The sequence below is a fragment of the Helobdella robusta genome, assembly GCF_000326865.2.
Source record: "Helobdella robusta unplaced genomic scaffold HELROscaffold_1, whole genome shotgun sequence".
NCBI classification, from domain to species: Eukaryota; Metazoa; Annelida; class Clitellata; order Rhynchobdellida; family Glossiphoniidae; genus Helobdella; species Helobdella robusta.
Window position 1 is genome coordinate 11814428 of NW_008703570.1, and position 26019 is coordinate 11840446.

At 31.7% G+C, this 26019-nt stretch overlaps 6 protein-coding genes across 6 annotated transcripts; 3 read left to right on the forward strand and 3 right to left on the reverse strand.

Moving 5' to 3' along the window:
* Positions 1 to 645: 645 nt before the first annotated feature.
* Positions 646 to 4937, reverse strand: HELRODRAFT_159629 (hypothetical protein; the record flags this gene model as incomplete). The annotated part of the gene is made up of 2 exons (XM_009011506.1): positions 646 to 3690; positions 3777 to 4937. The coding sequence occupies 2 exons, from the start codon at positions 4935 to 4937 to the stop codon at positions 646 to 648; spliced, it is 4206 nt and encodes a 1401-aa protein (XP_009009754.1).
* A 760-nt stretch (positions 4938 to 5697) lies between these two features.
* Positions 5698 to 7337, forward strand: HELRODRAFT_159630 (hypothetical protein; the record flags this gene model as incomplete). The annotated part of the gene is made up of 2 exons (XM_009011507.1): positions 5698 to 6267; positions 6357 to 7337. 2 exons carry the CDS (start codon positions 5698 to 5700, stop codon positions 7335 to 7337), a joined length of 1551 nt encoding a protein of 516 aa, XP_009009755.1.
* A 1201-nt stretch (positions 7338 to 8538) lies between these two features.
* HELRODRAFT_188076 (hypothetical protein) lies at positions 8539 to 12282 on the forward strand (the record flags this gene model as incomplete). The annotated part of the gene is made up of 9 exons (XM_009011508.1): positions 8539 to 8803; positions 8881 to 9094; positions 9232 to 9474; positions 9749 to 9836; positions 9910 to 10031; positions 10121 to 10357; positions 10543 to 11346; positions 11552 to 11676; positions 11749 to 12282. The coding sequence occupies 9 exons, from the start codon at positions 8539 to 8541 to the stop codon at positions 11844 to 11846; spliced, it is 2196 nt and encodes a 731-aa protein (XP_009009756.1). The 3' UTR covers positions 11847 to 12282.
* HELRODRAFT_159632 (hypothetical protein) lies at positions 12208 to 20095 on the reverse strand (the record flags this gene model as incomplete). Its single annotated transcript, XM_009011509.1, has 11 exons — positions 12208 to 12543; positions 12627 to 13004; positions 13274 to 13351; positions 13526 to 13687; positions 17395 to 17633; positions 17791 to 17812; positions 17994 to 18053; positions 18124 to 18181; positions 18675 to 18766; positions 19153 to 19266; positions 19997 to 20095. 11 exons carry the CDS (start codon positions 20093 to 20095, stop codon positions 12208 to 12210), a joined length of 1638 nt encoding a protein of 545 aa, XP_009009757.1.
* A 175-nt stretch (positions 20096 to 20270) lies between these two features.
* On the forward strand, positions 20271 to 22093 carry HELRODRAFT_93614 (hypothetical protein). The gene is made up of 5 exons (XM_009011510.1): positions 20271 to 20534; positions 21071 to 21171; positions 21251 to 21316; positions 21380 to 21482; positions 21549 to 22093. The coding sequence occupies exons 1-5, from the start codon at positions 20430 to 20432 to the stop codon at positions 21777 to 21779; spliced, it is 606 nt and encodes a 201-aa protein (XP_009009758.1). The 5' UTR covers positions 20271 to 20429; the 3' UTR covers positions 21780 to 22093.
* A 31-nt stretch (positions 22094 to 22124) lies between these two features.
* On the reverse strand, positions 22125 to 24974 carry HELRODRAFT_62259 (hypothetical protein; the record flags this gene model as incomplete). The annotated part of the gene is made up of 7 exons (XM_009011511.1): positions 22125 to 22415; positions 22740 to 22921; positions 22986 to 23241; positions 23310 to 23580; positions 23722 to 23828; positions 23916 to 23960; positions 24855 to 24974. Coding segments are annotated over 7 exons (1272 nt in total), but the record flags the coding sequence as incomplete, so codon positions are not given.
* Positions 24975 to 26019: the final 1045 nt, after the last annotated feature.

Genomic DNA, 26019 nt, shown 5'->3' on the forward strand with positions numbered 1-26019 from the left:
ATCGGGCATTCAATTTGACGTGGGGCAGTTTTTAATAACGCAAAATTTTAATTTTTCAGATGTTTCATGAATTAAATTTACTTAACTATTGCGCACGTTTGAAGAATGTTTCAATGATTTTAATATTAATATCATTCAATTATTATTTGTAGCGTTTATGAAATTATTTAAAGTTCAAATCTAGATAAACTTTGCACGCTTTGTTATAGGCCGGCGGTATCTGTCTTCCCTTTCGATGATTGGTTGATAGATTATGACTACTATCCAATCAAGCAATCGTACAAGCGTGTTCAGTTACTTGCCTCAATGTACATTGTTAATTTGAAGAAATTCAGTAAATGAATTTATTTATTTATTAGTTAGTTATCACTTCTAATTTTTTACTAATTTCGGCCAAGTAAGAAAATAGCGGTTACTAGTCATGCTGTACCTATATAATGTTCTTATCATTAATATATTTTGTTTTCTTTGCTCATTTACGTTCATTAATGATTCTTTTATTAAAGATATTTTCAAAAAAGATAACGCAGATGTCAGTAATTCAAACATAAGAAATAATCAAATTTATTTAAAACAAGTTTCATAGAGAACATTTGAGTGTCAGGATGGCGTGTTACTGGTGGCGATAAATAAAGCAGTCTGAAATTATTGAAATAATTTTAACCCGGTTTTATCTTCGATTTCGAATATTTTCACGTGTTTCTCAAAAGCTGATCTGGTCGTGTTGTCACCCTCGTTGTCCTCCACCACCTCTGCTTGGTTCATCAGGATGGGCTCTGTTCGGGAAGTCAGTACTTGCTGACTGTTGAACAGCATTTTAGACGGGCAAATTGAGTTATCAGATTTAACGACGTTGAATTTTGATGGAAGTTCCAAAACGTGTTCCATGCATTCAATCCTTTTCAAAGTAAATTTATTCGTTGCAGTTTTTTTAATTATTTCTTGAGGCGGACTTTGACATATCGTTTCTGAAAAAGTTCTGCTGACGTCACTTCTCTCGTCGTCCTGCATAATAATTTTTCTCGGTGAGAATCTGTCGAAAAGATTGTTAGTCAATCGTTTGAACTTTAGATCTTGTATGGGAGCAATTTGTTTTAAACTTTGTAGATGCTTGTGCTGTTGTTTTTTATGATGTTGTTGTGGGTAATGGTTGAGACTTGCTCGTTGGTGATTGTTAGCGAAATCTGTCTGCATTGATGCGTTGTCCATTTTTGTTGCATTTGCTTGTCTTGAGGTGATTTCCAGTAGCGGTTCTCTAACAAAGCTCGTGTTATGTGATTCGAAGTTCATTTTTGGTCTGCAGTTGACGAAAGTTTTAAAAGTTTCTTTCGTTCCTCCATGGTCACGCCTCACGTCCTCAACTGCTTGATCGATCAAAACATTTGACTTTGATTTATGACTTTGATCACTTTCAACGCTATGCAAAATATCTTCATTTTTTCTGTAATTGTACAACTTGATAAATTTATTGTTACTTGTTCTGTTGTTGTAGACTGTGTGTTCTTTTCCGAGTAGTACTTCTCTTGAGCTCACCACCCAAGTACTTATGACGTGCTCCTCATGGAATTCATCACCGCTAAAAAATTCACTAGTGCTGGACTGATTGTTTGTAGTTTGATTCAATACTGACATTTGTTTCATATCTCTATTTAGGTCAGTCTGTGAACTTTGTTGCAATATTTGCTGCACCGAGAGTGACGGTGTACCCAAATTATTTCCTTTAATTCGATTTTCAACTTTTTTGGTGTTGCAATTTAATTCTTCTATTTTTTTATCAACTTGATTAGTTGCGTTTTGCGGTATGTTACTCGATTTAATTTCTTTCAGTGGTGATCTACGTTGCGCAGCTTCGATCGTGTTGTTGAATGTTGTTTGGCCGCTAGCACAATGTTTGTTCTCACAAAATTGTGATGCTGTTTGAATGCTTATGGTTATTCTGTTACTCGTCAAATGCTGGGTTGATCTTTCTGTCAAACTCCCTTTCAATTTGTTATGCTCTTTGTGAATTTTTAGCAAACTATGCTGCTGGATATTTTGGTGCCCTATAAATGATTGCGCATAATTTTGAGGATTTGATCGGATAGATGAACCAGGCAGATTGGAAATTTTTTGAAAGCGGTGGCATCCAACACACGCTGGTACTCGAACGTGAGCATCTTCCTTTTCATTTTGATAGTTTTTTGATGAAGCGTGAAAATTTTCAGATTGAACCAAATGTTCATTATTCACTTGACAATCGCATGAGAAGTCGGTCGGGAGTTTGTTTGCGTTTGTTTCCGAAGCTGATAAGTTGTTGGATAAAGTATTGAAGCTCGGAGACAGCATTTTACAGCTTTTAATATGATTGTGACTCAGTTCTTGACCTTCTGCAAATGAGCCTGAAAACTGTTCACAGATTATTTGAGGGGTCCCATTAAGTTCCCGCGTTGATGTTGCCTGAGAGCGACAAACAACTTGCTTTTGTTTCAATTGCTGTTCTTGCTCATGTAATTGTTGCTGCTGAGGTATTTCTTGCTGATGTAATTGTTGTTGCTGAGGTATTTCTTGCTGATGTAATTGTTGTTGCTGAGGTATTTCTTGCTGATGTAATTGGTGTTGTTGCCGTAGTATTTGTTGGTCGTAATGCAATTGTTGTTTCTGTGGTATATGCTGTTGATTGTGGAACAATTGTTGTTGCTGCGCATATGGTAGTCGCTGGTCATGTAATTGTTTGAGCTCTGGTATTTGCTGTCGCAGTGTGATTTGTCGTGCTGGTGATAATTTTTGTTCCTCAAACTGTTGTAACATTGGTTGATTCTCTTGTAGACATGGCTCCTGTTCATAATGGCCTGTTTCTTTCCGCGGTAACTTTAGCTTGGAATTTTGTCTTTTTAATATTTGTTCTTCCATTCTTACGCCTGCAACTTGTAGAAAACGTTGATGCTGCTGATGTGCTTGATTTTGTAATGTCTGCAAGCTGCAAATTTCACCTAACGTATGTTCATCTGCCAATGTTTGTTCTGAGGTCACATTTTGTGGAGAGTTGCTTTTCAAAAGTGACGTTTCCCGCAATTTTCGTTGTTTCGACGATCGCTGTTGAAGTGATGAGGATTGCTGGCGGGCTGTGTGATGTTCAGGTGAAAATTGTTTTTGCCGATAATCACGTTTGTCTTGATTTTGTTGTGGTGTTTGTAAGATTTGTAGTATTTGTTGCCTATGCTCATTGTTCAAAAACAATATTTTTTTTCGTCCAGGAAATTTTTGTAGATTTAAATCTTTTTGAAGCATTTTTTCCCCCAAAATCGAATTATTTGATGCCACATCATTCGGTTGATCTTGTATTATTTCGTCGACAATAATTGGTTCATCTGAATATGAGAGCCATGATTCGTCATCTAAAATTTTATTGTTATTTGCACTACTTTGATTTTTTTCACGTTGTAAAAATTTCTGTTTTATAGCTTTTACTTTCTGATTTTGAATTATTTTTTCTTGCTCTGCTTGATATTTTTCCAGTTGAATTTGCTCTTTTGATTGGTTACATTTAAAACTATCTTCACTCTTTCCCAAACGCGATAATTTGCATTTTTTTATTATTTCATCAACTTCTTTTATTGTATTTCTGTCGTCTTCACATTTTTTTATGGCATTTGTATATTTTAAAAGAACTTGTTTCCCAAGGTCATTTTTTGCGGTATCTAAACCAGTCCCCTAAATTTTTATTGCATTAAATAAAATTTAATGAAAAACATTGTAATGAAAACAAAATTATTTAAAAAATACTAACAAAAACTAACTTGTGTTTTTGTCAACTTCTTCTTTTGAAGTAACGATTTAAGTAGATTGAGTGCTTCTTCGTGTTCCTCCTTCTGCTTTTCCATCATTAGTTCCTCCGTACTTTTCTCTCTCGACTTGCTTTTTGATCTGCTCCTCTTCTTAACCAAATGAACTCCTTTGCTTGATTCATCTGACTCACGTTTCAATGCTCTGAATAATTTCGTTAACAAATCTACAAGTTCTCCTCTTTTGACACTTTTCGGCAAGTCGTCTTTGTTGTTATTTTCGTTGTCTAACGATTTAAGTTCGTTTTCAACAAAATTATGGATTGTTTTGGAGTCATTTGTATTCAATAAACTGCTACGTCTATTACTCAAAGACCTTTTACGACTTCTACTGGACGAACGTCTACTTGATTTCGAGCGTCTTCGTTTTGAGTTGGATTCATTTTTTAAAACAGATGACAATTTTTTTATGACATTATTTTCCTGGTTATCGGAGTCATCTGATTTGAGTACCTTAAATTTGTCACATGTTTTTCTTTTTTCAATTTTCGAACTGCATTTTCTTCTTTCTAAAACTTTATACAACGACAGTGGAATGCTTTCTTTATCATTTTTGCTTTTCACAGAAAAACTTTTGGACGAACAACATGGAGATTGACAATTTTCCACAAATTCACCTGGATAAAAATTACAAATTGGTTCAGGTTCTGACGATAGATTGCTTACCAAATAGTTGCAAGGACAAACATCATTGCATGCATCGTTATTTTGTACATTACTTTCAAAGTCGATCTGCAGTAAAGGAATAGGCATCAACGGACTATTAAATGTAATTTTAGTTGGAGTATTCAACAAAAAAGTTTGTGGAGATGCTACTTGCAGTTGCGCTTCTGGTTGTAATGCTGGTTGCATTTGTGAATTTAATTGCTCATTATTTTTCGAAAATACGAAACTATCGTTGGTGTAACTGTTATCTATAAAATTAGTAACAGGATGAAACGGACACAGATCTTGATCGTTGCAAACAAAATAGGGCGAGGCGACGATTAAATTACCACCTTGTTTCCTCGTTTCTTTGGCTGCCAAAATATCATATCTGAGCAGCCTTGGCGGATAATCAAAAACTTTAGTAGAACTTGTGTTACTTTTGAAGTCATCGTTATCGACAAGACGCATGATCTACGATCATTTACAGAGTCATTAATTTTTTTACCTTCTGTTTAATTTATGAATGTAACATCTACATTTAATGATATATCCGTTTTAAAAATTGCTCGCTCGGTGTTTTCAATTTGGTGTTTTTTTAAGCTAGTAGCTAAAAATATTGTTTACTTATAAAAACTTGATGACGCAATTGTTTTGCTTAAAGAAGGGTTCATTAGTTATTAGTGAATATTAAGAAATGTTTTTAAACGCCACACAATGCAATTTATCCATACCAATCCTCATTGGTCTTTGAATGTTGTAGCCAAATACGTTTTATCGATTTAGTGAATGCTTATTTTGTGTTTGACCGTGTGGACCATTTAAATACCGTATGATATATCACGTGCACTCAAAGAATGAAAATGAACAAGAAATTCGATGATAATAAAAATTAATGGATGATTTTTATAATTTACTTTTCATTTGATTACTTGATAATGGGAATTTTAGCGAGTTCAATTTTTATGAAAAATGAAAATTCTAAAATAACTAAAAAAATTGACCTAAGGGGAGAGTTTTTTGCCTCCAACATTTAAAAAGGGGATGACGCTCCTGTTGAATTCAACCATAGAACATCTTATTCTAGACGCATTCCGTAAGTTAAATCTAGCCATACTTTCTATGTTTTCTATGATTGAAATATCTCTGGTCGAACTTTTGAACATTTATCGCGTCGTGGCGAAGTTTCCGCTTCGAATCATAATTTAAATATTTTAAATTTGCAATTACAATGGCGCCCGTTTCTCCGATTAGTAAAGAGTTGATGATCGCCATAAGTGAAAACGAAAAATTTTTAAGCGAAATTGTTAAAATGAAAGAATTATTTGAAAATAAAAAGTCGGAAGTGAAAATTGACATAAAAAACTTTTTTGATAAATTGAAAAATCAATTATATTTGATGTGTAAAGAATCTGAAGGTTCTTTCGACACTTTCTTTCAACAAGAAGAAACATATTTGAACAACCAGCTTGAAATATTAAAGTCTTTGAATGATGAAGGCTTAAAGTTGAATATGATGATAAAAGATACCCCATCAAATCCCAAGACTATTGCTTTAGGTGTCACTTACTTGGAAAATTTACGAAGTTTCAAAAAATCAATAACTCTAAATGGAATTTCATCAGCAGACTTTAAGTTTGTACCACTGACGGATCAGCTTAGCTCAGACCTTTGTTTCAATAAATATTATCAGGCTGATCCATTCAAAATTGCAGTTGTCTCAATGAAACAGGATTCAGAAAATCCTTCACAGATTACAGCCTATGTCAACAAAAATGAACTTATATACCTTCATACAAATGTAAATAATTTGTTATTTTTAAAATTATTTTTTTAACAACTTGAATATAATTGGTAGTTAAAAGTTAGATTTTTGTCATTTAATTCCAGGCATCCTACCATCCAAGGTTGATCCACCATTTAAGCGTAGCCATCATAGATCCACAAGAAATAATTTTGCCAGGTATAAGATTGTCAGATGAACGTAATGGGTCATATTTTATTCATTATAAGCCCACTCAACTTGGAACTCATCTGTTAAATGTTAGACTCTATGATCTTCCAATTTCAGGATCACCTATAACAATTAACGTTGTCAAGAAAAAAAATGATACAAGAGCTGGTGTAGATTCTGAAAAGAACCTGAAAAAGTCAGAGGAAAGAAATTTAAATGATTCATTTGTGAAGATCAATGAATCAGGTGACAACGACTATATATCAATTAGTGATGCTTCTTTTGACATTGCAACTGATGATAATTGTAAGTTTTTATGCAGTCCTTGTCCCACTGATAAACAGAAGAACTCAGTTATAAATGCTACTGACATTTCAGGTGATGACAATTCCAATATTGATAAGGATGGGTTGGATTTTTTCAATGCTGACCCAGGTTATTTAACAAAACAAACTGCTGTATCAATAAGTTCACCAGAGGCTCCCAAAACAAATGTGAATTTTTCTTTAATTGAAAAGAATGAAAAAACTGTTAAAAACTCAAATGCTTCAAGTGACTTTGACATTGATATGTTAAAATATGACAATGTGAAGTCAGTACTTATTTCGACTACCAAAAATAAAAAAACTGAAGTAAATGTGCTTTATGCATCTTTAATTGAAAGCAAGAACAATAACAAATGTGATATAAAAAAGGGGACAGCTGAACCATTAAACCAGAAGAATAAATGTAAAGATTTTTCATATTTGAAAGCTGGTGTTGATAATTTGCGCAATAGCTTGCGCAAAACAGGTGATAAAGATAGTGTTGGTGGGTTGCTTTTTCAGTATGACAATTTGAAAGGTGCCACATCAAGTGATTTTGGGAGCTATGACAAAATGGCAGGAGTTGTTTCTTCAGATTCAACGTCTAGTTAATGTTATTTGAAAAAAATTAATATTTAGTTTTTTAACAAATAGTTGTAACATTACTAGTGTATGCTAGTTAATTTGCTTTTAACTTCGCATCTTAAGTGTTGAACACATATTTTGTTTAAAAAAGATTAGCTGTGAAATGGTATCAGAATTGTATTAATGATTTTGTTAGAAATGTTTTTTGATTAATTTTAGAATTTTAAATTTGTTTTTCGGAAAAAAAAATTGTTTTAAATTCACCTTGAATAGTCTGAAAGGCTTGTTTTGAACGACATCGCAATCGTTGTTATTATCATAAATATTGTGATTTTGTACTAGTGCTGCTTTGTACTTTTCTCATACTAACATGGATATATATATATATATCCATGTATACTAATCTCAATCTGATTGATTTTCGAAGTGTTTATCAGTCATTTTTTATCTAAACCTAAGAGGTCCGGTCTGCTATATTCTCGTTCTCACTACTGTCGTATTACATGTTTAAATACGCCAAATTTTCTTTTGCGCTTTCTTTGCTCTTTGAAAACGGCATAAATGGTCATTTAATTTATTATTACTGCCTCAGAAAAATATTTAGAGTTTCCCTTTCGAACCGTCGAACAAGCAAAAAAATCCGGTAAGATGTTCAAATCAACCAACCATTGAAGAAATGATAAGGCAAAATGAACGAATCCCAACTACCGCACAAGTTGTTTCGAAAATTTTGGCCCAACTTCTGGTAAACTCAACGATACACGCAAAAAAAAGACGGATAACAAGACCTGCTGATTAACCGATCGAGTTTAATCCATGCAAAATGGCAGATTAGAGTGGAGAAGCTTTGTGAAAAAAATTCGTGAGCCGACAGCATCTACAGCAGCTAAGAACCATTCGCAGCAATTCGCCAGTTAACGACTGCTGATGTTTCTACGCTACGCGTTCACATCATAGATTTAGTGCTAGATAATGTATATATATTATATATGTGTATGTGTGTTTATATATATATATATATATATATATATATATTGTTTCCATAGAAACCGCTTGTACATACAGCATAACTTGATCTCTTAAAGTTTGAATGTTTAAAATTTATTTTTTCTGTAATTGGTTGTTTTTTTTATGATTTGTATTATATTCAAAATTAAATCAGCTCATAGTTACGGGATTAAACTGTAACACAGTTGCATATTACTTATTATTATTAATTATCACCATCATGGCACCGCTTTGGAGACGTGTGTGCCCTGATTTGGTTGTTGTCCGCCAGCAGGAGGCAGCTGATGCTACCATCTACATACTTCGAGATATTGGACCCACTGGTTTTTTGTTAAAAGAAGAAAATGATCAGAAAGTTCAAAAGGTATTAATTGGCGAAAGACACACATGTAGTTGTACAAATTTTATGAAAAACAGTTCGGAACTTTGCAAGCATCTGTGTTGGATACTGTTGAAAAAATTCAAATTATCGCCATCTGATCCAGGTAAAGTTGATTTTTTTGGTTTTCTGTCTAAAAATATTTTGTTCATTTAATTTAATTTGATTGTATTATTGTTGAAGTATCTTGGCAACTCGGTCTCTGCGAAAGAGATGTCAACATGTTGTTAAAAAATGCTAAATCAAAAAGCAGAACGTCTAAAGACTTAAAAACAGAAACATTTAAATCAGAAATTAAACCCAAGCTGATTGAACAAAGAGAAATAACAGACGAGGATTCTTGCCCTATATGCCAAGAAGATTTGCTTGGTAGTCCTCAAAAAATTACTTTTTGCAGGTGACTATGCATTTAGAGTCAAACAATTTAGTTTTTATACTAAATAGACTGGTAAAATTACGCTACGAACTTTTGTGTACTGAAATTATTTTCACATTCAATTTGTAGATTGTTTTATTTTAATTATTTAATGTTAGATATGGTTGTGGCAACAGTGTTCATGTCAAGTGCATGAGAGTTTGGGCTGCCCACAGAAAAGTAGACAGTACTGTTGAATGTCCTTTCTGTAGAACAGACTTTGGTCCAATTACATTGCTTAATGAATCAAAGTATAGATTGTTTGGACCTCGATTGACTAACTACCAAAATCACATGATGGAACATTCCAGAACCTACTGCCACTCCTGTGGTGCATCTCCAATAATAGGGAAATGTTATAAGTGGGTTTTATTTTCAATTGAATATTTTAAATTCTCAATTTTGAATTAGATTTTGTTCATTGAACTTTGAGATGCATGATTATTTTTGTTTTTTTTTCTCTAATATCGTGGCCATTTTACTGGAAACTTGTTTATCTCTGTATGTTGTAACGTAGATGCTCTGCTCTTGCCATTTGAGGCACTTTCTTCAGTTTTTTTAAATCAACCAAATAAAATAAAAATAAAAGGATTCCTTACAATGAAATTTATCTGCTATTCTGTTGTCATGAAACAGGTGTGACTTTTGTGATACGGACTTTTTTTTATGTCAGCCATGCTTCAAGACAGAAATTCACGGCGAGCATCAATTTGTCTACAGAGCTGTAAGCATTAAAATAACTATTTTAAAAACATCTTTTACATTAACAGCTCTAACGATAAAATTAACGTTGCAAGAAAATGAATCAAAGATGGCAGCCTGTCTGCAATAGAGACTTCATAATAAAATTGAGATCACTTCATTTAAATGATATATTGACGAGAGATATTGTTGATGCCGATTATGATACCTTACTGCTGTTAGATGAGTGAGTCAGCATTAAAATATTTTGATTTACTAACTCAATGAAAGAACTAAAAAATAATTTACAAATATACATGCCAACAGTCAGCTGTCAACAGGCACATACAACTCAAACACTGCTGCCAACGATCTACAAGAATGCCATCTCATCTCATTTCCAACTCGACGACTGAAAACCAATGATCCTCTGCTCAGTCAATCAAATAATAACAAGGGTGGCTGCCTATGTAAAATTTGTAACATAGTTTTGAAAGAAGGACACGAGGTTAGGATGGTCCCATGTTGCAAGACATGGTTCCATAGAGAATGCATTGATGCCTGGTTAATTCACTGGTCTGCAACTTGTCCTGCTGATCAAACAGCGCTTAATCCTTCTCTCATCAGCCGGCTATTAAAAAAAAAGTTTGCACCATTCAACATATTTTAAATTTTTGCAAGTATTCTAGCAATGTGTATTTATGAAATAATTTCTACAAACGCAGAAATTTGCAAACGGATTTAATCAGCAGCAGTTCAGATAATTCTAGTAAGAGCAACGCTAGAACCGAAAGAGCCAAAAAATGCAAGTTATTTGGAGGGGGTGATGATGCTAGCAGCATTAAAATTCGAGGACTGAACATTAAAAAAACGTTCAGTGATGACTTTGGTGGCGGTGACGATGATGAGGAAAACGGTGATACAATTTTCGAGAATTTGTATCCATATGCATCTAGATACAATAGATATAAGGAAAAATGTAACATCTCATTGAAATCAAGACATGCATCTCTGGACAGTACAGCGCAAAATCAGGCTCCACTTAACTTCAAACTGCAGAACAGAATGACAACAGCAAAACGACACTTCCTACCAAAACTGATTCGTGATAACCAAAATACGTTAAGTAACAAGAATCTTCTCATTAAATCTGCACACAGTAGCAGTGCCAAAAGCAGTAGCTCACTTCTATTAGAACCTACCCCAGTGAGAGGAAAGTCGGATGACATTAACTCTGACAATGTAATCGACAATAATAATAATAACAATAGCAATATTAATAACCTTAACAAGTATGTAAAGCTAAATGCCATCAAAAGAGAACACAGCTGGCCCACAATGGACAAAAGCAAAATTGCTTATATTAATAACAATAACAACAGTAACGATCGAATTATTAGGAAGAATGATGTCAATGAGAGATCAGAAACCAGTAACCAGTTGAATATACAACGAGATGTTTTTCCTAAAGTATCAACTGCCACTAACGTCAGTCAGAAAACTAAACTTCACAACAACAATCCCACCCTGAATAAACATTATACATACGCCATGTTAGTGATTAATTACAACTCTTGGGTATTATTATATAGTGATCTAAAGAGGCTTACGCTTGATAAAAGAAGTTATAAATGTTTTTTGACATTTAATAAAAAAAAACGATAAGATACTTGCAAAAAATTTTAATTTATGAAATGAAAAATGTTTTTTGAAAAAAATTAATAACATTTTAATAAAGTTTGATATCATTATATACAGACATACAAACACGCCAGTTCTTTATGAAGAAGATGATGAAAATAAAGTGGAAATTGCTAATGATAACAACAATGATAATTTAATTGTCTGCAAAACCCAATCAGCAGTGATTGACTACGAAGCAAGTGAGCATTTTTATGATGATAATGGATATCTTGAGTGTAAGAATTATGATAACAATTCATTGATTGATGAAGGTGATGATGATTATAACGAGTGTGGTAGTCACGACCTAAATCATAATACGAAAACATCTAGGGATGAAAAATTAACTTATAAAGATAGTAGTTGCTGATGTTTTGTGGTGAAATTTTAATAAATACGAGTTCATGTATTACATTATCATTACTAAAAAAAACTATAATCAGTCTATTTCTTCAATAGTAGAACAAACAAAACTATAAATAAAATAAAACAAATATAAAACATCATGAAGTAAAATGGAAAAAGTTAACTGCTAGATCGTGTCATTGTGAAGAGATAAAAGTTTGAGGTAAGAATTAAAAAAATAAAATAAAATGGAAACCGTAAAACAACGAATATTAAACAACAGTGTCAATGAGTCCTAGATGTAATCAATATATGCATATCAGACCAGTATATTCTAATGATAATGTCATACAAACTAACGAACAAAATCATTATTCAAAAATGAGTTAGTCAGTTTGTTGTGATGCATCGTTTCCTACTACATCAATGTTGTCATTAAAGGCTTGTGTTATTATTCTCTGCTGTGATTGGCCAGCTAGAATTTTAACAGCTGGTGCTTCAAACGACGTCATTGCTTGCTGGATGGTTGTCGTGGAAACATTTTGAGAAAGCAATCTTTTTACTCCTGCTACTTTTGGTTGTTGAGTTGCCAACGTTGCAGTGTCGTTGTGCATGTTGTTGCTGCTGTTGCTGTGAATCGAGCTGTTTTTGTTGTTGTTGTTGTTGTGGTTTGGCATGACTTGAGATAGTTCAATAAACTGGACTTGGTGACCTGGTAAGGACTGAATAGTAATAAATTTAATGCTATTTTGTTTTGAAGATTTATGAAAATAAAACATTATAAACTTAGATTAGTCTTGCTCACCTCATTAGCAGCAAACGCGATTTGTTGTTTATGTTGCAAATGTTGTATAAACTGGTGATTTTGTATAGAATCCATGGCCGCAAAAGAATGAGAGGCCAGCTCACCTTGTGCCTGCTGAAAGTGAGACTTTGATTGCTGTGACTGTATGATATATGGCGCCTGTGGGAAGTAACTAGGATCAACAATTCCTGCAGAAATGAGACCAGTTGTTGATGGCGACGGCTTCATTAGGGCAGCTGCAGCTGGGAGCATTAGGTGCTGCTGTGGCTGTTGATGTATGTGCTGCTGAATTTGTGGCGGATGTTGTTGTTGTGGCATGAATCCTTGTATGAATGTCGTCGGTCCATTGGCTGTGTTTGTAAGTAAATGCTGTAAGCCCTGTTTTGTCACAATATAAACATTATCAACCAAAAACTATACATTATCATCAAGTGAAAATTGACAACTTTAATTAAAATGATTCATCATTGTTCCAATTCATAGGCACAACAACCGACAACCATTGATGTAAAAATTTCAAATTCAACTTTAAATACATTAGCCTTGATGAATAAGAGGTATGCAACAATTACACTAAACAATTCCTACTGATTATGAATCATTTATACAATATATGACGTGTCGACCCTACAATCAGATAAACTTACAGTGTTAGCATCAATGTGTATGCCTGGTGATAGAGATTCTGAATAATGAATTTTGTTGCCAACACTCAATGGATTCATCTTGAGTCACGTGAAAAAGAAAATAATGAATCTTTTAATTCATATTTTTTTATGTAGTTCAACACGAAATAAATACAAAAACATAATAAAATAATCTTATTATATTGCTATAAACAATCGCAAAAAATTGATGTGCATGCAATAAAAGCCAATAAATTGATAAACAAGAACTACCTGAGCAGTTTGTAGGTACATGCTGCTATTGTTGCTGCTGCTGTTGTTGTTGCTAACACTAATGCTCTCCACACTGGTGCTGTTGTTAGCAATGTATTGTGGCTGAAACATAACCATGGAATAACCAGGAACCAGCTGGGAAGCGTTGGGAACTATGGGAGGCTATCAACATTATTTAATTTTTGATATCATTGTCCTTGGAAAAGAATCACTATATATACATAACTCTAATATATATACATATAATATATAAACTTTGTGCGTATTAATGTAGATTTCAAGTGGTCCTACCTCTAAATGAGCACGAAAGATTAAGTGGTAATGAATATTAACTAATGAAGAACGTGAACGAAACTTTTCATTTTCGATTAAAAGGAAGACCTCGTTTTTCGGATGTTTCTATAGAGACAACATCAATCACACGAGAAAAAACAGATCAATCAATCAATCAGTCAGTCAGTCAATCAATCAATCAGTCGATCAAACCATCAGATAAACAAACATACACTAAAAATGTGATGTGTGCAAAGAAGGAAAAAAGAAAGTGTATCTTCACCATGATTTTATAAAAAAAAAACTTTATCTAATATGTAATGCTAATAGAAATGAATGTACATGATCTTTTCATTGATTGTCTTCATTAGTTGTGCGTTAAAAATTTGAAACAGAAGGACGGTCGATTGTAAACTGAGAAGTATAGAAAGCAATGAATTTGTTAATAATAATATTATCTGTGAGATGTTTAATTAGAATATATTATTATTAATCAATCGATGGATGGATGGATAACAACTTTGTAGCAATTAAATAGTCAGTGAGAACGCTAGCTCGATCAGTAAAAGTTCCGAGTTGTTGTTTTTTAAAAACAATGTTGCTGAGACGTGGTTCAAACGCTGTCTAACTGAACAAGACAAAGAGACTAAATATACTTTGAGTGTGCGATTACGGTTACTCACATGTATATACATCATCTCTCTTTGTGCATAGTACAATATCTTCGTTCCGTCTGTCAGTAATCAAAAGGAATGATTAAAAATGAATTAAAATCAAATAAGAAACGTAAAAAAACATAGAATGTTACAGTAAAAAGCATTGTCTTTGCCAGGGCTGCATTGTCAAGATGAAAAAGTCATGCAAATCAGAAGATGAAAAATAGAAGAAAAGAACTGAACCACGGATAAAATAACAAAAATAACAAAACCAAAAATTCAAAATAGCAGACAAACGAGAACAATAACTAAAACAGCTATGATTAATTAAATGTTTATGATACTCGAAATTCGTTACATGCAAATGTTAAATTATTCAGCACTCAACTCTGTTTAAAGTTTCACTACAGAGATGAAATTAATTCCTAATCCCTCCATTGTTACATAATTCATTCACCCAAGCACATATTTGTCGCCAGTGATTTTTTTGTTCAATTCTATAATGGATAATCCAAACTTTTGCTCATAATGTGATATGATGACAATAATACAACTGACTAGTGCTATTAATACAATAATAATATAATAATAATAATAAATAATAATGTTACTGTTAATAGAAATAAATTTTTCATATTAAATGAAAACATGTAAAAATTTAGTTTAATTTCAGAAAAAAATGAAAAATCCAAAAAAGATTGAAAACAAATAAAAAAAACTTATAGAATACTTCTAAATGAAATTTTCATTTAACTTTGAACATAAACTCAAGGCATTAGACAGAAGAATTCCTAATCAAACAAATGTCGAAACCGAGTGATTGCATTAAACTTAATTCAACTTTTAAAAAAAATATAGTTCAGACTGTGAAAATTAACAAATTAGTTGAATAACATTCAGTAAAACACAACACACACAACATCTAGAAACCTAACAATAAACTCATGAAAGTACATAATGATATCTTCCAGGTGATTATTATTTACAAACTATGCTGTGAAATAACTTTCATATTAGCAGAAAATGGAACAAAACTTCATTCCAGCAAATATAGAATGAGAAGTTTAAATGAAAATTAAAGTTAAATAAAAAAAGATGAATAAATGAGAATTATAAAATTTCATTATTTCCTCTTTTCAATTCAACTGACCTACAACATAAGCCTTTTGATCTGTTCAGAAAATAATATGCAACAAATATTAAATAAACATTACAGCTGAAAACATCTATTATTAAACATACAACACACACAGGCGCGCGCACAAATACGCATATAAAAACTTGTACAGAGATACACACTCATACACATCCAAGCAGGTTCAATCCTGCCAATAACATACACTTATATTATGTGTAATTATTAATGTCTTGCAGTTGTTTGATGCAATGAAAAGATACATAAAATATACACATACGCAGATCTAGGCAAAAAACAAAACTCAACAATCTTAAACACCATTGAAATGAACTAATAACTAAAACAAACCGCTAATAAACAAACCGACAAACAAACATCACAAATTTCAAGTCTAAAACCATGATGATCATCATTATCATAACTACTACTACTACCAGGATCACTACTATAACCATACTAACATCATCATTTTATTATCAGCACATCACTTCTTCCTGACTTTCAATGTTGTTTTTTATGCGTTTGTTTATTATTCTTCAGATATCAAATGATCCCGGAATCATAACTATAAAGCAAGTATATAGAATGATATATGCATTCATGTATATATATATATATATATATATATATATATATATACATATACATACATACATACATACATACCTACATACATACACATAAATTATCTATAAATATATATTTAACTTATTATTAAACAGCAGTTGTCTTGTTCAAAGCGCAAGATACATATAAATATAAATATATATATACATACTGATAAAAGACCATAATTAATACATATATAATGCATATATTATATATATATATATGGAGAGAGAGAGAGAGAGAGAGGAAATTATTTATTTTATCCTAGAAAAAAATGCATTTTATTGCCATAGATCTAAATAAGAACAATACCTAATCACAGCGCAGCTGATGAAATTTTAATATATATATATATATATATATATATATATATACACCTCATTTAAACACTCATACATTTGCACAAGCAAATACGGCAAGCTGCATACATATGAACATTCATGCAAAACTTCATACATACATACTTAACAAACAAGCAAACATACTATATACCAAACAAACATAATTACATACCATAACCAAAGATATTTTGGTTAAATTAATTGACATATCAAACGCTTGAATAGCATCTAGATGAAATGTAGTTAAAATACACACACACATACACACACAATTACAAAACACACACACACTGCTCTGCAAAAAATATTTAGAGGATGGTATGAAGTTTGTTTATAGAGCTTGAATAGTGATTGCATTTTATAGTATTATGCAAGAAGTTGAGATAAAAAGTAGCAGGCAGAAGAAAGAGTTGTTGTTGTTAAGCAATCTTGCTAGGCAGCATACGCACACTTCCAAATGCTTCCACCAAATGTTTATGATCATACTACCATACTAAGATACGCAATCTCATTAATTTCGCCCAAGATAACATTTTGCTGCTATCCAAATATTTCTGGTTACATTAAGATAACCTGAATTTAACAATGCCAATAGACATATATGCATGAATAGATACTGATATACTGATTAAATTATTTTAGGATAAAACCTATATTTATAAACTAAGCTTTTATTTTTTTTTTCAATATTTATTTCTTTGTTTCTTTCATTTCATTTCATGCACAAAATCTCATTGCACATGTTACATGTGAAATTACAAAAACATAAGTTAATGATAAATTACATAACATACAAAATCATACAAAAGTAACAAATTGACATTACAAGCGACTTGCATTACAGCAACCAACCCCATGTGAGTAAGCCAAGCCATCATGGAGGGGAATCGGAAGAATGGTAGTGGCCGGTGAAGTAGAAGAAAGAGCCTGATGTGTGGGGAGTGGAGAGGCCAGGGGTGGAACTCCACCCTGCATGATACACGGCACACCGTTGATGTACACAATGTTTGAGCCTGCCAGTAAGGAAGTGGCTGTCATGGCAGCTGCTGTAGTTGCTTGCGGTGCTGCTACTGCTGCTGTAGGAGCTGCTGCTGTGATTGTTGTAAATGAATACTATGTTAATTAAAAAATGATGACTCAACAAGTAATTGTGGCATAGTTGCATGTGCTAATGATGCTGAGGTTAAATTAAAAAATTTAAGGTTAAAACTTGAAGACTTTATAACAAATTTATCATTTATTACTAACCAAACATTGGTGGGACAACTGACTGAAAATGTTCAAAGTAAATTAAATTATGAGTTTTTATGAAATCATACTTTTTCCAAAAAACAATAATTTGAAAAATGTGGAAAGTTTATAGAACAACTTTTAAATTTATACATAATGCACAAACATTAAGTTGGAAAAGAAAAATAATCTACAACACAACAAAAGGATATGATATCAACCTGCTTCCTAACAGCAGGTCCAATATTCAATTTACGATCTTTGTAAACAACATGCTCACCCTTTGAATTTGAAGTTATCATCAATTTGGAAAATGGTAAAAAATAAATGAAAATGAACAACAATAGCTACCTCCTTCTTCAATAACTTTTCAACATCATCAGCACAGGCATATGTAACAAAACCATACCTTCAAATAAACAATGAAAATAACATGGCATCAATGTTTTTAAAAACATCTATTGGTATCCAAATTCACTAACATACTGATTGCATGCTGACTGAAATAACCAAAAACTTATCCTAAATGCAAAAACTATACTGCATGACTGTTGCTATGTCTTATTATCATGAACCACCGTGTAAAAATGTTTTTGCTTTACAGATTTAGTAACACGATACAATTTTTATTAAAACACCTTAAATTTTTTAAAAGTTAACACAAAAGTAGTTTTCCTACTGCAAAAACATAATAAAAAAGTTTGTTTGAAACTTATAAAAACATTTCAAGATTTGCATATTTAAATCATACATTGATTAGTTTATTCTTAGTTTATTTGATGGAAAAAAGGTTTAAACATAAAACTTGACAAAATAAAACTAGAAAGGTTAATTAATATTGCTAACTGATATGTGCATAAACACGTCAAATATGACATTTTTTAAAATCCAAAATTAGTTACCCTTTACTCATGCCATTGTTGTCTAGCATAATTTTACAATGTCTTATTGGGCCATAGCTTGAGAAAAAACTTTTCAAATCAGATTCGGTTACCTTTTTCAAATAAATGAAAAAATGTAATAATTTGTAATTAAAGTAATCATAAAGTGATACATTCACAATATTATTAATTTGAATGCTATTATTTATTATAGTATAAATATAAAATGAACTTAATAAAACATCTAAAATTTGATTTCATTTACAATTAAATTCATTTTATTAATCAATTGAAATTATTAATTAATTGGGTTCACTATTTTAAATTACGCTTTTTTTTAGTTCTAGCTAAATTTTTTTTTCAATTTAAAAAAAAGACAATTTAAAATTAATAATTTCCTATTCAAAATTAGTCAAAAAATAAAAAACCGGTCGTAAAAATTTTGTTCTTATGAAGGTAAATAATGAAAAAAAATAAAAAAGATTGGTGAAGTACCAACATCGCCACCGAGACCGCCGACAAACAACCTATTAGGAACCAACAATCCGTAAGTCGGCGCCGATTGTGCCAATCCATCGATGAAATGTTTTGCAGTCGGGTCGTACAAATATGTCTGGTGAAACAAAAAGTTTCAACTACAATATTAACTTTCTTGTTACAAAAAAATGAAACCAACCATTTTTAAACAATTTTTTTAAGAATATACTGTAGCTCAAATTTCGGCGGAATAGAACGCTTTCTGGAATCAAAAACGTTTATTTTAAAATATTTTTAATGTTGAAGCGCTTCATAATTTTTTTGTCATATTTAAATCTTGTAAGAATAGAAAATGTTTTGCTGCATTTTTAAAAATTACAAATCCTCATCAATATTTTCAAGGCAAGTTAAAGTCTCATGGTATAAATATATATTCTATTCTACACACATGGTATGTATACAATATACGTGCAATGCAACCGGAGTTACATATTCTCAGTGTAGTATCATCAACAATGATGCATGCATTTGAATAATATATACACACACTCACTCACACACACACTCACATGCACACACACACGCAAATGCACAACACTATTTTTAGTCCGTGTGAAAATGAAATTCATTTAATCGTTGAGGGCGATGAATATTTCCTTTTAATTTTATGCTATATAACTATCTGTAGGCCTATACGTTTTATCTTGTTATTTTTGCTGACATTAATTTTTAGACATATAATATTAGGCTTGTATATGGAATATGGTTATTTGTGTAGCATCTTTATTCAGGGACAGGAATTTTTTTTATAAAAAAGTCAAATATTACTTATCAATTGACAGCATTCAATATCACAGCGAGTTGACTGGTGAATTAGAAACAAAAGCACTCGTCTTCTGCTGGTAGTTCTCCCCGTTCTGTTTTTTGTAGGTTCTAGCTTTGGCTTTGGCACCGTCTTTGCACATACTCTTTTTTCATACCTCTATGGACCAGCGGACATAAAACTTTGACAAACCCGAGGCAGTTGACAATTTACAACATACACCGATATACAATAGAGCCCAACACACGAAAAGTGTATTAAATAAATGTTCACAGCAAATGCTCATCTGGTAAAAATTCGGTTCTTGGTTTTTTTCGCGATCTTTGTTTTTTAAACTATTTAAAATCGTCCATACGCTGTTGAAAAAATGTATCAAAATCATAGATCTAGGAACAATTTTTTCTTTATTTAGTGCTTGTATAACATACATTTTGTGATTGTTTTTGTTTCTATTCTAAATACAACCGCGGGAAATTATGTTGAAATCGGTCATAAAAGTGGTGGCATTTACTGTCCCTGCCACTTTGACCCTCTTTGACACTTGTGGCTACGTCTGCCGCGTTGAAGGTAGCTCCATGAGGGTCTGTTAATTTTAATTTAATATTAATAACTCCATCTATCTATAAAAAAAGTAATCTATCCAATGTGCCTGCAACTGCATTAATTTTTTTATAATAAATAATCCACAATATTAATTGATAGAGTTAGTTGAAAGTTAATTAAATTATTATTTAAAAATCACCAAGACTCCAATCAACCAAACAAAACTCACATTTAAATTTTTGAAATTTGTGTATTACATTTAGTAAACAATAAAGCAAATGTTGAAAGTAATTAGTAATATAATATATAAGTTATAATGATTGTGATGAGTCTGTGAGCTGTATTGTTATCATTAGATTCATAAAAAAGTTAATGTTAATTTGTGGTTTGTCATTGGTTGAAAGATACTAATATATATTGTAATGTGTTGTATTATATAAAAAATAAATATTTATATTATATTATGTATTAATATTACTAAGAAGTAAAAGAATTTTGAATTACATATTCGTATCTTCAATACTTTTGCTATATTAAGTCATATTTTAACATTTCTTCATACCTTTATTGGCAGCCTCTTATAAATGACAGCTACAAAGAGATAAATTATGTCTTTCTAAATAGATGGAATCATAGAAATTATGATTTTGTTCGAGGAGAAGTTGTGTGTTTAACGTTAGTTAATTGTTTCATTCATGTACTAGTGTTTATTTATAGGTTGTTTAATAAAATTGAAAATATCAAATCATTCAAGGTGTCCAAGTGATCCAAAACAAAAAATTTTAAAAAGAATAATTGCTTTAGAAGGTGACATAGTAAGGTCAGTTTTTGTTAGGTAAATTATTTAATAAATTATGTTTTAATGGTTTTGAACATTTTTCAGAACAATAAACTACAAAGAGAAGCATATCACAGTACCAAAAGGTTATTGCTGGGTTGAGGGTGACAATCATAAACAGAGTCTCGACAGCAACATTTTCGGACCGGTTAACACTTTTCTAATCTTTCCTCCTCTCTTTAAAAAATATTTGAAATACAATTCACTAATATAGGTACCTTTAGGTCTTATTAATTCAAAAGCAACACATGTAGTTTGGCCTTTGAACAGAATTCAGTCGATTCCAGTAACTGATGTTAGTCAGAGAATAAAAAATTATCGTAGGTTGGAATGTGTAGCACAAACGGGTTTCTATGTTTCCAAGGAGCAACAAAGTGTTAACAGTTTTGTTCCACAGGTTGAAACACAAAGATTTGAACAAACCAGGTCATACAAACAGCAGTGATATGAACAACATAAAAAATTTAAATAATACAATGAACACTAACGCTTTTGCCAACAGTGATACAAAAAATGGATGAATTTGTGGTGCTTTAGGTATTATTACTTTGTATATTAATGTCAAAACTATTACTATTTAATTTTAAGATTTTCTATCATTTTTTTTATTAATTTAATTTTACATCAACGGCCAGAACATAAATTTTATTATATAAATTAATTCTACTTTGTACTAATGTATTAATAAATTTGTATACACAAAAAATTTTAATACTAACAACATTTAAAATTAGTTTTAATACAATTTTTTGACTGTTATTAATGTTTCCACTTAATGTTCATTCGCTTGTCAGCCTAGATCATGTTGGTCACATCTGATCTTCTGTTTGGCATCTGGCGCTACAAAGATCAGCATGCAAAATGTGGTAACGTTGAGAGACATTATGCATATAGTGAATAAAACTCCAAAGACTCTATCGAAAACCATGGCGATTCTCATCCATTCTGTCTTCATCTTTTCCGTGTCGGCATCTTTCATCATTTTCATATAGATGGCGTTAACGCAGTGCTTTGAGTGTTCCTCTTGTTTCATTTCTTTTCTGTAATCTTTCTTCTTATGCCCAAATTGTCTGCGTATTTTCTGAAAATCAAAGAAGCTGTTTGATGATCTGTGTTGAGTTACGTTTGTAAGGGTGAGCGTGTTGTCGTCGCTAAGGATGTCGTCAGCAAAATTCGAAATCAAATTTGTATTTCTCTGCGATTCGCTGTAGAAGTGATGCTGCGTTTTAGCTTCTGCCTGTGGGTATGTATCAACAAATGACGTGTCTTGATTTTCGTCCACGCTAATTCTGGGTTGCTTGTTTTTCAAATCCAGGTCAATCATATCGATCAAGTGCGTTTTGCTCGATTCAGTTATAAATATATCTTCTTGCATGTTTTTTTCTTGAGCAGCTTTTATTTGAACACTTGAACTTCGGTATGCCATTGGTTCTTTACGAAAAAGTAATTTTCGCACCCAGTCAAGTACAAAACATTTCAACCATTTTGGAGGAGGACTGTGATAATTTTGATGGTGCAGCGTAAGAACGATGATAGTGCACAGTAAAGACAACGCCGTCAACACCATCGTCGCGAGAATATAAATGGCTTAAAAACAAAAATTCATTAATGTAAATGTTAATTTATATCTAGGTCAATAAATTTTCATAACCTAGCAGTGGTCTGTTGTCCGATCTCTCTGGCAGTTTTTCTTCCACAGAAATTTGGAAAACGGTAAAAGATAGTAGCACAGTTATGCTGAGACTGATCTTTTCGCCCGAATCAGGAGGTAAGAGGAACACGAACAGCGTAATTATTGACATGATTGAGCATGGAATAAGAATGCTTGTTATGTGATACACGGGACATCTTTTCCAACGCATACAAAATTTGATTTGAGAATTGTTGTATTCTGAGTATGGGTGCACCTACGATTAATAAATCTATAGAAATGAACTCAACAGAAAATGTTTATGTTATACTAAAAAATGTCTACCTCGGTATCAATTAAATCCCATATACCGTTATATCTGTAACTCGATATATCAAGTTTTTTCGTCTTCCTTCTAATCTGTACTTGACTGTCCGTGTATGTCCAACTGTCAATGTGTATGTCGCAGAATTGTGTGTCGAACGGAAAATATGTCATATCCAGGCCACACAAAGTACTTGTCTTTCCCGCTGTTGCATAGGATACGCTCCCATTGGAATAAACGATAGCTTTGTATTTCGACGATCCGAACAACTCGCCGTTTATATTGTCAATACTGCAGTCGAGATTGTTCAAAATAAATGTAGCGAATAATTTTTAATTTCCTTTGAATACATTATTTAGGAACGTTACGTAATTTATCAATAAATCGATTAATTTATATTTTTAAAATATGAGCTCCATGTTTTGTGTCCACCTGTTTCTAACCAGAAGATCCGGTAACCATATTTTGCTAGATTCCAAAACGAGGTTGTCTACTTTGTACTCGCTGATGTTCCAAATTAGGTATTCATCTATCCATTTCTGTAATTATTGTTGATTAGATTAGCAGATAAGCACAAATGAAATGCATTTATATTATGTTTAAATGAACTTCACTGAAAAGAATACCATCATGAGCCATCCGAATGTTGTGATAGTTTGATCTTTTTCATTCTTTTGTGTCAGAAAATATAAATAAAATTGTTTAAATACGCTGCTTGACTAACTTTAAAGAAATTAAAATATGACAGTAGATTAGATTGTCTCAAAGCGTCGAAGTCAGAGAATTTTGTATCAGTTGGAGTCGGAATTGTAAAAGTATCCAGAGTCGGAATTTATGTCCGACTTTGGAATGAATTTTTAATATCTATTAAACCTGACTTCATGCTTGTGTCTCATAGAAATAACTGTTTTAAATATGCTATTAGAGATAATTGATGTTACAAAGCACCATATCCTATTTACTTAACATGCAAACGTATTGTTCGTTATGATTGAAAGTTTTTGAAGTTTATTGTTTTTGAAAAGATTTCCAGAACAGTTGGCATGAAAATTAAACAAAAATTTGTTCATGTTATTTTTATAAATATATAAGTATCAGTTAAAACTTGATCCATGATATTGTAATTTACGATTGAAATCTGCGCACAAATTTTAAATTAAGTATAAAAAAATGTAGAAGACCTCCTGATATTTATATATAACAAGCAAATTTTGAATTTAAGAAACTTACTTAAAGCTCAACTTTATAATTGCAAAATATAAAGACTGTCTTTTTTAAACGCAATCATGAAACTTAACAATTGAGAAATGCAACTTTGTGACGAAGCAAAAAACCATTTGTTTTAAAAAGCCATGAAGTTTTCTGAAGTTGTATGGTGAAAAAAAGTCAAAACAACTTATTCGGGTGTCGGAAGCCGGAGTAGGAAAATTTTCCATAATAGGGAAGTCAGGAAAAGTTTAATCAATGAGTCGAAGTCAGAACATTTTTATAGGTCTCTGTCACTGACATTTAGGACAATTTTCAAAGAGTTAAACGTATTAAACTTGAAAGACAAATGAACCTACAATGTTGTGTAAAGTTTTAATGACATACTCCATGTAAATTGACAGGCTAGTGTTTGGCGATTGCACAGGCCTAATTTGTGTCGAATAATCCGTAAACAATTTCTTCATCAATCTTTTCTCATCTGGATCTTTTAAAAATTTTCGTAAGTGTATTTTTTATTACTGAAACTAAAATGAAATTGTATAAATGTAGTTGATAATTTGATAGATGATCTGCTATTTCTTATCATTTTTTTAATTACATACAAAAACACAAATTTAAGGTTATTTTAGTGCAAACAAATTTGTCTACATACAAATTTAAAATTGTTATAGAAGCTAGTACTAGGCAGATATAGATAGTAATACATGTAATAGGACCATAATGCTACTTAATCATTCGTTACTCACAGACATAAAGCACATTCTGGTCCGATGTGAAGATCAATGCAAGTTCATTTGTCACTATGGTATCATTAGCAATGTGGAAATGGAAATCAACCTACGCAATGCCAGCGATGTCTAACTTATTTTTGTATGTTTATTGAAATTTGTTGCATGACTCTGGCCTGCTTGAAACGACCAAGTAATAAATAAACCAGTATCATATTACGGTTTTGATTTTTCAGGCAGTTAGAAATTAATTGTTTAAATCAGGTTTTATGAGAATTTTAAATGTCTAAAAGTTTTAATTTTATTTAAAAATGTGGACATATGCTAAAGTTATAACATAAAAATTATAATATACTAGAGTAGACTGTAAAATTTATTCAGATGATAATTCTTGATTTGTATGCATCATTGTTAGAGGAATCGATAAAACCACCATTAGTAAAGCCAGTAAATGATGATTTTATTCAACGATGATTAATAAGAATTGGTGTATTTGTATTTATTGCGGAGGATGCTGACGGCGTATTTATTTTCCCTGGTTCATTTTCAACATTAATCTTGGCATTAATTTGTTCAATAAAAATGTTATATTTTATATTGTTCTTCAAAAATAAACAAAACTCTAGCGATTGTTTTGATGTGGAATGAATTTTTTAAATAACATTCAACAAAACTTTGACAAGTTAGCCATTAACAACGTCAACGCCCTGCGATGGTTTATCTTTATATATATTATCTATATATATTTTTTATACATTGTTGGTGAAAAACATCCTTTTGGGAGTTTTTTTTC

What these genes read in the sequence shown, in the direction of transcription:
- HELRODRAFT_93614 (XM_009011510.1), top strand. Translation starts at nt 20,430, where the DNA reads ATGTTGAAATCGGTCATAAAAGTGGTGGCATTTACTGTCCCTGCCACT. An exon ending in TTGAAGGTAGCTCCATGAGG is followed by an intron (nt 20,535 to 21,070) that starts GTCTGTTAATTT and finishes CTTTATTGGCAG; the next exon opens with CCTCTTATAAATGACAGCTA. An exon ending in ACAGCAACATTTTCGGACCG is followed by an intron (nt 21,483 to 21,548) that starts GTTAACACTTTT and finishes TCACTAATATAG; the next exon opens with GTACCTTTAGGTCTTATTAA.